Below are 12,283 nucleotides of genomic sequence, written 5' to 3' on the forward strand. Positions count from 1 at the left end.
TACACTCGTACACCCACACATTAGTAAACAAACCCTGCTGATTGTCATTAAACTCAATTAATGTTTTTTGGGTTAGGAATTACATTTGCTGATGCGGATCAACCCACACAGCGCAAAGGCTCGCAACAAAATATTTGTTTCAGTGAAAAACAGCATTTTTTGTTATGGGATAAGATCAGCTTACAGTTTCCCCCAAAACTTTGTTTGTAAGCTGAAGAGGAAAAGCCGTACACAGTATTGTATAGCAGGAACTTTTGAGGTACTTAAAGTGTTAGGAAGATGTTTCATCCCATTCCCAGCATGTGTGATCACCTGTGTGTTCATCTGTGTGTCCATTAGGGCTGGGAAACATCTACTGTCAAAGTAAGCCTTCGTTTCTTCTTATTAAAGATGGCGGATGCTGAGTCTTCATTAACAGTTTTGGGGAATTCTATAAATAAATAGTAGAAATCTTCCACTTCCAGTAAGACGTCGTCCTGCGGAGAGATACATGTGTATGACATTGTGAGACTGAGAAATGTAGAAACAGTCCAATTATGTATTTTTTATGACATCCAACTACGCATGGACGCACACTGGGTTCGAAAAGGGGTTCATTATAAGTGTTCAAGGGAGTGTGCAGGCGCAAACCTTTGAGATACTCAGCTGGCACTCTGACATGGCGGAAACCTTTGGCAACTCCACTGTCAGCTCCACGCTGTGAGGAACTCCCGCTGTATCAGTCTTTACCTCGAGTTGGTACTCTGGCTTCTGAGGCTGCACAAATGTGGAGGAGATGACCTGGATCAAATCCTTCTTTTTGTGCTCCGCAGGTCTCAGGATAATTTGGGCCGCTGGCTCTTGGTCTTGTGTCTCTGAGCGTAGAGAGGAGATCTGCTGCAAAAGGGCAGCTGGGGTCTGACTGGCTGTGAAAAGGAACACTATGGATTATGAGGAAGTGTGGTCGAGGGTGAAAGATGACCAACTGCTGCTGTAGAGAAAAATAGCTCCAACATAAAAGGGCTTGTAGACGGTTACAAGGGTACAGGACTTATGGCTCTACCTGTGTCAGGTTGTTTGGAGTTAGGCCACTTCCGAAACCCAAGTCGGCGGTGCAAGTCTTCTGGACTACTTTCTGGGCTACAGCTGATGACAGAGTACTGCTGGGATAACCTCATCCCGTGCTGCTGCTGCTGCGCAATGCTCAAGGCCAACATATAGATTTCTGTTTTGTCTTTCTTACATTCCTGTAGCACTGCAGGGTTAAACGCCACATCCAACACAGTGTAACAACCTGCAAAGCAAAAACTCCTTTTATTAGCTTTCTTGTTTACAAAATGTAACACAAAGACTTGTTCTGAAGCTTGTGACACAGCACAGCTTTGTCTTTTACCTTGACCTTCATGTGCACCTGTTTCCAGTTTTCCTGCACACACAGGTACAGGCCTGCTGGGATCCTGAGGTGCAGGCACACGTTTCCAGCTGCATATGTTGATATACAGCGGCCCTTTCTTGGGCCCCTGTTGTGGACACAGATGTACCCTCTGTCAGAAAAAACTGTCAAAACCACCCTGTCTCTAACCTATAAAAGGACAAAGGTGAAACAGCTTCACCATGTGTAGTAAAACTCAGATGTTTTATTATGGAGTAGAAAGTAGAGCTGAAGCAATTAGCCAATCAGTTTATTGTAATTATTCATTATGTCAGTAGACGTTTAAGCAAATATGGAAACAATACTTGCTCAGCTTCTCTTAAGTTAATTTTCTTTTAATTTGTGACATTTTATAGACCAAACAACTAAACGAGAAAATAATGTGTAGATAAATCGATAATTAAAATGATCTTTTATTGACAACAGCAAAGGCTGGGTTTTTTTGGGGGCCAGTGCCAGAGGCCTGCAGGTGTTATATCAAATTTTGTGACCCAACGGATTCTGTGTCATACTTTATAGCATTTGATCAATACTGTTTATCGTATTGTATTTTGAAACAATAAGAAGTATTATGTCAGATTCTGTGATAAAACTAACTGCAGGTAAAATATTTAAAACATGTAATCTATAAACAGGCCTCCACACTACAGTTCAGAATCCATCTCTATATTTAGTCTTTTTTTCTCAAGAGTCATCAAAATGTGTGGCCCAATTCATAAAACGTGTTTAAAGACTACTTTTCAATAAAAGCATCAAATAAAGTAATGTTCAAAAAGTTTGCAGAGTGGCGACAAATAATATTCTAACTTCCTGTTTGGGTCACACAATCTGATGAGTCACATAATTTCGTGTAACACCTGCGGAAACAGAGCCTCTCGTTAGCGAGACTCCCTTGAGCTTCTCTGTTTTAAGTGTTTTACAAGAAACATTGTTGATGTAAGCTCGAAAGCTAAAGACCAGTTTCTGATTATTAAGCTGCTGCCTGCTGACTTACCAGTATTTCTGTGAACAAACATGAGTCAAGCTCGGGCGGAGCGCTGAATTCAGCTCCTTCCTTCATCTGCTTCTCAATAAACTTGCGATAGGATGCAGGGTCATTTTGGGAAAGATCATCCAGCATGGACCAAAATTGGTTGACCTGCTGTAATACATCATCTTTACTGCCAGTGGAAGACATCTTAAGGTTTGTCTTTCGGTTAACCAGCACTTAACACTAGCGGTAACGGTAACTAGCAGCCAGCTAGCTAATTAGCTGTCTGAAAAGAAATCAACTAGCTTAACAAAACACCAAAGTTTGTGAGTTCAAGTTAGAAAACCTTTTGGTCTACAGTCTTACAAATGAGAGTTGATATTATAAGAGGTTCTAATTATAAAAAAAATACGCCGCAAATCAACACATAAATGACAACTACTCAATTCCTGTCAAACTAAAGTAAAAACTAATGGCAGTTTAGCTAATGTTGTCTGTTGCCATGGAAACTAGTTAAGAGGAAATGTTACACAGATGCCACCCTGCGGTGAACGGCAGAACTGCAGCTCAATAATCACACTTCACACAGCTTCTTTATAAGAGGCATAATTTATATTCAGTACATGAAAATAAAACATGTAAAAATGCATTTTTAAGTCTCCATTCTGTCTAAATATGTACATGATATAACTGACATAAAGTAAAATAATAACTGTAATTTTCAAATAACTCAAACAGTCGTATTGGCAGCATTGTGTGCTTGTGGTACTCCGTGTGCCCTCCTCAGTAATTCTGCAAAGATAAACAATAATTATTAGCAATCAGTGTAAAAACTGTACTTATTGTTCATTGTGCAATTTTCAATTCCTTTCTGTTGCTGATATAACAATCATTATGATGGCTGTGTGTGGATTTAATAATGGCTCTCTGATATTTCAGCAGTTGTGAGAGAGATATAGTCATATATATATATATACCCTAGTCATATACTTTTACCCTAGTAAAAGTAGCATTTAAACTTACTTCATTATCAGTAAAAGTCCTACCTTCAAACCTTCACTCGAGTAGAAGAACAGAAGTGTTATTGGGGTAATGCTGTATTTAAAAGTACTCATGGAGAAGCAGAATGAATCCCCTCAGTGATATATGATTGGTTTATCTTTATTATTGATGCATCATACCTACTGATTGTGTAAGCAGCTTTTTAATGTTGGTGAAGGTGGATCTAATTTTGACCACTGTACTCTACATAGTGTTGCTTAGTTTAAAATGTAAGGATGAGCTGCTTTTCTTTGTCTTTTTTTTTATTAAGAAAACTTCCTCTGAAATATTGTGTTTTACAGCTGTACTGTTGAAATACTTTTCTTTCTACCACAGAATTTCTAAAAGGTCTGTTTACCTCAATCATGTCGTAGATCCAGCCTAAGAATTCGGCCACTTTGGTGTAAACTCCAGGATGGTTGGGTTCAGCACAGCCCGTCCCCCAGCTGACGACCCCTACCAGCCTCCAAACATTTTCCTCCTGGCACACCAGAGGACCCCCACTATCCCCCTGGAGAGGTAAACACAAACACTGCTTAATACAGACTCACACAGCATTCATTACACCACCGCTTGACCGTAAACAAATCATCCCAGAAGCGAGGATTCATCTTTTAAAACGCCTCTGCAAGGTGCCGCCCGGGCATGCATCTGACCTGACATGCGTCCACTTTTCCCTCCGTGTATCCGGCGCAGAGCATGCGGGGCGTGATCTCTCCATTGTACATGCAGGAGCTGTTACACTTCTTTGTGCTTATTATGGGAACAGGTGCTTCTTTCAGGGTGTCAGGTGAGTGAACTGAAAGGGAAGAAGCACAGTTATGGCTACTTTTTCAATACACTTTGCACACTCGGACTTTCGGATCATGTAAATGTGTTTTAAAGCAGTGCAGCTGCATCTTACCGCCCTCAGGCTGTGTGTATCCCCATCCAGAGATCCAACACTGTGTACCTCCTGGAAGGTCAGACTCGTACTGAGGCAAGCACACAGGCCTAATTGTATCTAATTAAATGGAAAAAAGAGGGCTCTTTAATTTATAACTCTGACAGGTTGGAACATGATAATTTGGATTTAATAATGATTTTTCGTTAAAATCATTTTTGTAGTTACTTTCTTCCACGCTGTTTGAGAGGCATACACACAATACTAATTTAGTGCTGTTGTGGTTTTGCCTTGTAATGTAATGGGCTGCAGTCAAATAGTCTCATTTGCTAAGGAAGGTTTTCTAACAGAGTGAAATGATCTGGAAGTAACTAAATGGCGGCCATTATAAGAGCTGGTCTAAGGTGCTTTTATATTTATTCTTATAAGGTGCACTGGGCCATCCTTAAAGAATGGAAAGAAGATCATGTGGTTCCACAATTAAAGCCATGCACCATTTGCCAATTTGTGAAAACAAACAACATGACCCACGTCGCTAATATCCATCTCGTGTAAGTGCAGTCTCTTTTTTTTTAGCACTCCCATTAAAAAACGTTTTTCTTATTGTAACTTGAAGTAATTATCTCAAAGATTTCAATTTTTGTGCTCTTAGGCACCTCCCACTGGCACTAATCAATACTTGAGAGAGCACTCTTCCCAATTTAACCAGACATCTACAGCTGGTTCTCTTTGTCATGCCACGGACACCCAGTCCATAAAAATACGATCTACTGCAAATGCAAAGGCTTTCATCAGTGGGCCATAGGCTCGGTCACCATTGTGTTACCTCATTCGATGATAGATAGTGACTTAAAGTAAGAATCTCAACCTTTTACCATTTAAATAAATGTCTAAGTCACTATCTATCGGCGAATGCAATGGTGATTGAGCCCAAGGCCCACTGATGTAAGCCTAATTATTAAAGACTGGGTGTCTGTGGCGACTTTCACAGAAAACATCACAAGCGGCGCCCAGTTAGTGACGTGTTTCCCATCAGCCAGCAGTGGTTGGTCTGCCAGAGAGGGTAGGCGGAGCTAAGCGGCTGCTTTTCCGGTCTCTGCGAGTGTTGTGAGTAAACAGTAATCTACTATGGCTGAACAAACAAAGAAAAGATGGATGACTACAGATACAACTTCAAAAATAAGTGAAAATCCAAAGAAAAAGAAACAAACGCGACGCTCAGATGAAGGCAAACAGTCTGAAAAGAAAAGCGACCGTCAGCGAGGAAAATCAAGAGTTACAACCGGAGCCAACCGTGGACGTCACACATGCAGCACTGTCTGGATATCTGGGAAGTGTGCTCCTGCAATTACCGTTTATCACCATAGGTGCCGCCAAAGAGAACAAAAACTGAGATCTTTATCTTGGATGTTTGACCTTCACTGTGCAGAATGATGTGTGTGCAGTTTTACTCTTAAAGACTGTTTTCACATTTATCTGCTGAGGAGGGAACACTCCTCCGTGCCCACAGCGTTTCATCTCCAATCACTTCTAAAACATGTAAAAACAGGCGTGATTTTATAACATAGAAGCCATTCTTATACAGGCTGTGTTGCAGAGAGGGATTAGTTGCTGTGGTGCAACATATGTTTGTATCCTTTTGATTGAAAGTGTTTGTCACTGTTCATGTGCAAGAATCCCTCTTTCTTTATAAGAGGAGGAATATCACCTCGTGGTTGTCTGATGACGACCTGTCTGCTAAAATGCGTCAGAATAAGAAAATTAGATGTGAACTCAGGTCAAGGTGTTGAATCTTTTAGTGTTTTTGAAGTGGCTACCTCGGTGCAGAGCTTGCAGGGAAGCTGCCGGACTGACCTGAGAAATTCAGCGGCGTCTGCAGTTTGATCAGGGCTATGTCGTTGTCGTGGCTCCTGTGATTGTAGTTCTTGTTGTAGATGATCTTCTCCACGGCGTATCCGGTGTGCTGAGCCATTTTAGCCGAGCTGCGGGTGACGATACCGGCGTAGACCACCCAGCTGGACACCTGAGGGAGCCTGTAGCTGACATTTCAGATAAGAAAAGAGGAGGCAGGGAGAGATAAGAGGGCGCTGTCATGTGTCCAGTGTGCTGCAGCTGGTAATGAGTGATAATTGTTCTTCTGCAGATACCGTAACCCCGGACCTTTTTCAGGCCGGTAAGGTCAGCAGGCTTACTTGTGCACACAATGGGCAGCTGTGACTACCCATTGACTGGTGATGATGGAGCCTCCGCAGGTGTGACGGTTGCTGTAGTACAGGCTGACCTGCCACGGCCACCTGCCCAGCGTGGCCTCCACTCCCCCGATTATCCTGGGCAGTTTCGCTCGTGTCCCGCACTCTGCACAGAGATCCATTCATCACAAAGTGCTGCAGCAACTAACATCATTCACTCTGACTCCCACTGATATGCAGCTTTTTCTAAAGCAGTATAAATAAGGAAGTACAGGCTGAGTCTTGGGTACAAAGTCAAACAAAGTGAAGTTTAATTTGCTCACCAAAACACTGCAAAGCGATAACCTTCCCTGTGATACAGCTCCCCCTAAATGAAAATAAATAGAGTAACTAATGATGCATAATTAATGTGTTGGTAGCCACAGTTTTCTATGCATCATTATGAGTATGATGTCCTCTGACAAATTGCCTTACCTGAGTTGCCACATATTTTCCAGGTTGCTCTTGTGTTCTGAGGTAATTTGTACGAAGCCATTAGTGTAGTTTGGCCCGATATCAGTGAGATTCACTCCTTTATGCTTGGTCAATCTGGGAAGAGAAAATATTCAAAGAAGAGGTGGGAGAGAGTATTAATATAATTCAGACTCATAACGTGTGAAGCAATATTGCAAATGAGGTATTAGTGGATCATAAATAAGCCGAGCCTTCAACCTTGGCAAAGGAGGCTAAGATTAAATGATAAGTTAGCGAGTGGGCGCTCCGGCTTCAATCATTTTTAAGCTCCGAGGAGGTGTGTGGTGCTGTCAGGACCTCAGATAACCCAGCTGTCTGCAGACCAGCGTCCCCAGCGAGGAGTTCCACCTCTCGTAGCACACGGGCAGCCAGGTGGGAAGCTTCCCCAGCTGGATCTCCAGGAGGGAGTTCTCCTGGCTGATTCTGTAAAACACTGAACCTGATTGATTGAAAATCGCTCCAGAGACGAGCTCTCAGTCAACAGTAATGAACGAGCCTCTTTTATGAGTGGGAAATGATTGGGAAAAAAAACACAAGAATCTATGCTAATGCAGTCAATACAAACACATCATTATGTGTGATGCTTTCATGTGAGTCAATGGGCCGCTCTCAAGAGTGAACAAAAGGCAACAAGCAGCAGCTGCTGAATGATAATTCTGCTTCTGTTCAACTTGAAATCACTCCAGAGGTGAACCATGACCCAGCGTGATGGATTGCATCACAATGTGCAGCCCCTGTACTGTTTGCTAATTCATAAAACAGAGACGCAAACACCCGTCTCAAACAAACAGCAGAGAGAGAGAGAGAGAGAGAGAGAGAGAGAGAGAGAGAGAGAGGAGGAAACAGACCTTTCCTGGGGTCAGAGATAGAAATGTCCTCCGTCACATTGCAGAACGGCGTCTCCTTTGTGTCCCCGAGTCCCACCGGACTTTGGGAGTAGGACGGCCTCAGCAGGAGTTTCACTGTATGTAGATGAAGATTAAATTAATCACTCTTTTAATTAATCAGTGAGACGGGCTGAAAGAAACCTGTTCATGTTCACTCAATGTTATCAGTTTGTCTGTAGAACAGGCAGACCCTGCCTGGAGGAGCAATTAAACCTTGGAGGATGTAATGAAATACTTTCACATCTACTAAAAGAATAGTCAAGTATCCTGTTCGACTGGTCACGTTCCAACACAATGGCTCCTTCATTTCCCATCACGTTAAATGTACTAATGACAAGTGGTGTGTGAAATGTAAGCTCATTTCTGCCAACATGTTGACCTGATAATTTAGGAGCAATTACACATTGCATAATGTGTCCACCAGGGGGCGTTGACAAGTTTATGGTCGGCTATAACTTGTATGTTAAGTAATTAAAGGGAACCTTGCAGAAATATAGTCACAGTCCCTGTTAAGAAATGATTATTGGCTAATAAGTCGCAGAGCTGCAAAAAATAGAAGCATCTGCCTTAAGAAATACAGGAAGGCCCTACTGCATGCTCGAGGTGTCTGCTACTCCTCCCGTAATATAAGAAAATAAAAACAGTCCCGGGTACCTTTCAGCACCGTAGCCAGACTGACGGAGAGTCATAGTATTCCTGTAGCCTTCATTTCATGAGCTTCTTTAATGACAAAAGCCTTAAGATTAGAGATAAAATTTGTAACCTGCTGCTGTAACTGGTGCAGATTTATCTTTGGAGACTGCTCAAAAACCTGATGTTTTTCTTCTATGTCTAAATCATCAACTTGTCTTTTTGATCCGATTCCAACCAAGCTGCTTAAGGGCCCGATCGGACAGAACGCGTTTTAGCAGCTGGGGTTTAGCAGCTTTTTTGTCATTGCTTTCAAAGAGAGGGACGCTTTTTGCGCACTGCTTTTGCGTTGCAGAGCGCCTCACGTTTTTTTTCGCTCTGATCGCCTCGCGTTTTTGAGGAAACGCTCTGAGCGCCTTTAGTTTAAAAAACTGCAACTCAAAGCAGAAAAGCTCCCGATGTCATTTGCTTTTTTCTCATTGTCCAATCGGATGAACGTAGAGGCGGGCCTTCTGTCAGTTTACAATATAACGGTTAGGTTAACAACAGCTAATGATTCGGTGGTTGCCTTAACAACAGTAGAAAAAAATGGCGCAGCGAGCTGCTCTTTTTTTAACCGTAGGCTAAAACAAAAAAGGCAGTGCGGTGCGCCTCGTGTTTTACAGCCTGCAAAGTGCATATCTTTTATCTTTACTAGATATGATCAATGTGTCTTTATCGACAGGCTATGTACCACAGTCTTTTAAACTAGCTGTAATTAATCCTCCCCTTAAAAAGCCTACTCTACAGACCGATATCTGACCTTCCTTTTATTGCAAAGATCCTCGAAAAAATAATCGCTAATCAGCTATGTAACAGTTTTATCAGTCTTCCCCACAGATTATTACTGTACGGTAGTTGCTAGTGCTAATACTAGACCTGTTCATTACTATTCTGTTCTTGATAATTTTACACATTTGTACCATCATTATTATTGGCATTGTAACCATAAGTATTATCTGTTGTTGTTGATGTAACCAGAAGATATGGTGAAAGATCTCTTCGCCTGTCTCCATCGTGCATCTCCCTCTTGTCCCCATTTTTTCCCGGCCCATCCAGTCATGTTGGGTCTCTCTCTAAATAACATAAAAAGAGTACGGTCTAGACCTGCTCTTTTTGTAAAGTGTGTTGAGATCATTTTGGTTGTGATTTTAAATTTTAAATTTGATTTGATTTGAATAATCAGTTAATCTATTCATTCATTTATCAAGCGAAAAGGCTAAACATTGAGTCGTTCTGTCCTTTCAATTAAGACAATCAGTTTTTTGTCCTTGTCTAAAATTAAGATGTTCTGAATATCTTTTGCTTTTTCAAACTTTTAAACACCGATACTACCTCAGCCTTAAAAAAACCCAGTCTGCTCTGCTGTATCGAGCCGCAGTGACCTGAACATGCAGCCTACAGGAGCCAAGTGCACACTCGTTTCCACTTCCCGGTTACTGTTAAGTTAATTTAGCGATTCTTTCTCAACACAGTGACTCACCTAGAAACCAGACACCTACAGCCAGGCCTCCCAGGAGTCCCACCGCGCACACCGCTGCCAGCAGCCTCAGCAGCCTGTGAGCTAAGGCAACAATTAAGCCTGGAGTTAATGCCTTCTGATCCATGATACGAACTGTTAAACGTCAACTGTTACATATAGCGGTGCTCTGACACACAGCTCCGAGGAAGAGAAATTAATGAGCTGTATTCTGTACATGCATGACACTAAGAGATGAAAGTACACATTTAATGAGAAAGAGCTGCTGTACTTCTCATCCCTGATCCGCTGACTCTACTTTTCCTTTACATTAAGAGAAGCACGATTTGATACTTTCTGTCATTTTTGCTGTTGCAGTCTGAAGTTTGATTCCCGCTGGACCCACTGGAGCTCACCATGAGTCGTTGAGTGAAACCAGCCCTGCACTCCTCTGGTCGCTGCGTCTCCTGCTGCTTTCTCTGACGGGAAGGGATGAGTGACAGCCGCCGGGTTCTCGATCACTGATAATGCGTCTCCATCAAGACTCTAAGAGGTACAGTGAGTTTGCACGTCAGACCTCATTTACAACTTCCTCCTGTTTTATTACTTTTTGACAAGTTTGGGACAAAAGGTACCTGCTGCTCTGAAACAGTGCATCTGGGATTTAATTAGCAGCACTGCAATACTGTGCATTAGCCACCACTGACCAGCCAGGTGTGCACAGGTGTGCGTGTCACTTACCTCCTCAGTGAGCCAGGTGTATCACGTCTTACGCGTCACATTTTAGTCTAAAAATTGCAGCTCATTTCCTGTTTGTGTGTTTGTGAGTGTGTGTGTGTGTGTGTTTGTTGGCCTTACTCTGCGCGGAGCAGCTGCTTCTATACGCAACATATTGAGAGTATTACTGTAATTATAATAAAGCTCTCCATAGATGTGAGAAGCAGACTCGGTATTATACATTTGCAGTGCAAAATCCATCAAAATAAATGCCACACCATCTGCTCTCCTCTGTATTCCTGCTGCGCTTGAGTGTAGCTAAACATGTAATTTAGGAGTTGGAATTAGCACAAGTTGCATTTAGTGAAAGAGCAATTTAGAGATGCATGCAGCTGCACAGAAAAGGTCGTAAGATGCACGTGAATTCTGTAAAACAACAAACTAAATGTGGCAGGAAAAAGCGTAAAAGTAGTTTGACTTTTAGAAACAGCAGCTGTTTGTGGAGGTGACAACATGAGAGAGGTGTCACTGCCAGGATAGCATACATTAGCCAGATGGAGGAAGCTGTAGCGGATATTTACCATGTTTTCTTTGCGTACAGTCCTGAGGAAAAGCCAGCGGTGTCCGTGCTCATCTGTAGGCCTGCGCCCGAGGTAGAGAGGTCCGTCCCGCTCGCCGTTGATGCACCATTTGCCATTTAACAGAATGCAACTCTGGACTTTCCCTTCACAAAGAGACAATGAGGTCAGCAGTGGTGCAGAGAATGAGGCTGTTGTTTGTGCAGGGGGGTCATGGGGCCTGTAGAAAGCAGGCTGAACCAGGTCTTTGTAGGTAGGCCGAGCATCTCCAGAGTATCTCCTTGCTGATAGGACACCGTGGGTTGCTGGGTAACACTTTTTACCCGTGCCAAAAGATTGTCCATTTTGGCCCGAGACGTGTTATTACCTGACAGTTTGTAGCTTCTGAGAAAAGGTCATTATTGCAGATTGTTGAAAAGCCTCATATCATGTCAATCCCCGTCATTTGGAATCCAAAGCTATCATCTCTCAACACTCAGGAAGAAAATGAAGTCTGTTCTGTCTGCCGCTGACAGATGAGACTTTCTCCTCGCTCCTTTCACCACCTCACAGTCGCACTGTTTTTCTGCGTTTCTCATATCTTCTTAGATTTAAATTCAGGTGACTTGAGTGGCTTCAAAAAGGAATCATTAATCTAAAAATAGCAGGAATAATTAACCCCAGAAGGAGTACTCTTTGAACGCGGTGAGAAAAGTGCTTAAAGGAGATCAAAGCCAGTCTTCACGTCACTTCTCAGGAGAAACACTGAATTTTTACAGAACAGAAACGACTAATTCCACGGGCTTAGGCAAAAGAACATTTCACACAAAGGTTGTTTATGTGTTTCCCGTATGTGTGATGTGGGATTAGCCAAGGAGCAGGTGAAGGGAACAACTGCCAGGAGGAAAATTCCTCCTCGTCTGACTGTCAAGAAACGTCCGCACATCTATTTGGCTCATCTAACAGGTGTCATAAGGAGTTATTTGG

General features: G+C 42.5%; 2 protein-coding genes across 2 annotated transcripts; both read right to left on the bottom strand.

Annotated features, from left to right (window-relative positions):
• Positions 1–335: 335 nt before the first annotated feature.
• pih1d2 (PIH1 domain containing 2) lies at positions 336–2,588 on the bottom strand. Its single transcript, XM_069668694.1, has 5 exons — positions 2,406–2,588; positions 1,379–1,499; positions 1,043–1,273; positions 631–905; positions 336–476 (listed from the first exon to the last, which is right to left on the bottom strand). Exons 1-5 carry the CDS (start codon positions 2,586–2,588, stop codon positions 336–338), a joined length of 951 nt encoding a protein of 316 aa, XP_069524795.1.
• A 457-nt stretch (positions 2,589–3,045) lies between these two features.
• tmprss5 (transmembrane serine protease 5) lies at positions 3,046–11,661 on the bottom strand. Its single transcript, XM_069669005.1, has 14 exons — positions 11,538–11,661; positions 11,321–11,463; positions 10,439–10,568; positions 10,047–10,127; positions 7,856–7,969; positions 7,305–7,440; positions 6,969–7,082; positions 6,818–6,861; positions 6,498–6,660; positions 6,160–6,344; positions 4,327–4,425; positions 4,079–4,221; positions 3,781–3,933; positions 3,046–3,173 (listed from the first exon to the last, which is right to left on the bottom strand). Exons 1-14 carry the CDS (start codon positions 11,659–11,661, stop codon positions 3,165–3,167), a joined length of 1,638 nt encoding a protein of 545 aa, XP_069525106.1. The 3' UTR covers positions 3,046–3,164.
• Between the last annotated feature and the right edge of the window lie 622 nt (positions 11,662–12,283).

Source organism: Semicossyphus pulcher, unplaced genomic scaffold, assembly GCF_022749685.1.
Source record: "Semicossyphus pulcher isolate SPU_LCO1_2020_fin unplaced genomic scaffold, fSemPul1.0.p SCAF_19, whole genome shotgun sequence".
NCBI classification, from domain to species: domain Eukaryota; kingdom Metazoa; phylum Chordata; class Actinopteri; order Labriformes; family Labridae; genus Semicossyphus; species Semicossyphus pulcher.

Excerpts from the sequence above, each read along its gene's own strand:
- tmprss5 (XM_069669005.1), bottom strand. The coding sequence starts at position 11,661 with ATGGACAATCTTTTGGCACGGGTAAAAAGTGTTACCCAGCAACCCACG. Across the intron at positions 4,426-6,159 it reads GACGCCGCTGAATTTCTCAG|ATACAATTAGGCCTGTGTGC; the intron begins GTCAGTCCGGCA and ends CCATTTAATTAG. Across the intron at positions 3,934-4,078 it reads GAAAAGTGGACGCATGTCAG|GGGGATAGTGGGGGTCCTCT; the intron begins GTCAGATGCATG and ends TTACCTCTCCAG.
- pih1d2 (XM_069668694.1), bottom strand. The coding sequence starts at position 2,588 with ATGTCTTCCACTGGCAGTAAAGATGATGTATTACAGCAGGTCAACCAA. Across the intron at positions 1,274-1,378 it reads GGAAACAGGTGCACATGAAG|GTTGTTACACTGTGTTGGAT; the intron begins GTCAAGGTAAAA and ends TTTGCTTTGCAG. Across the intron at positions 906-1,042 it reads CTCCAAACAACCTGACACAG|CCAGTCAGACCCCAGCTGCC; the intron begins GTAGAGCCATAA and ends TCCTTTTCACAG.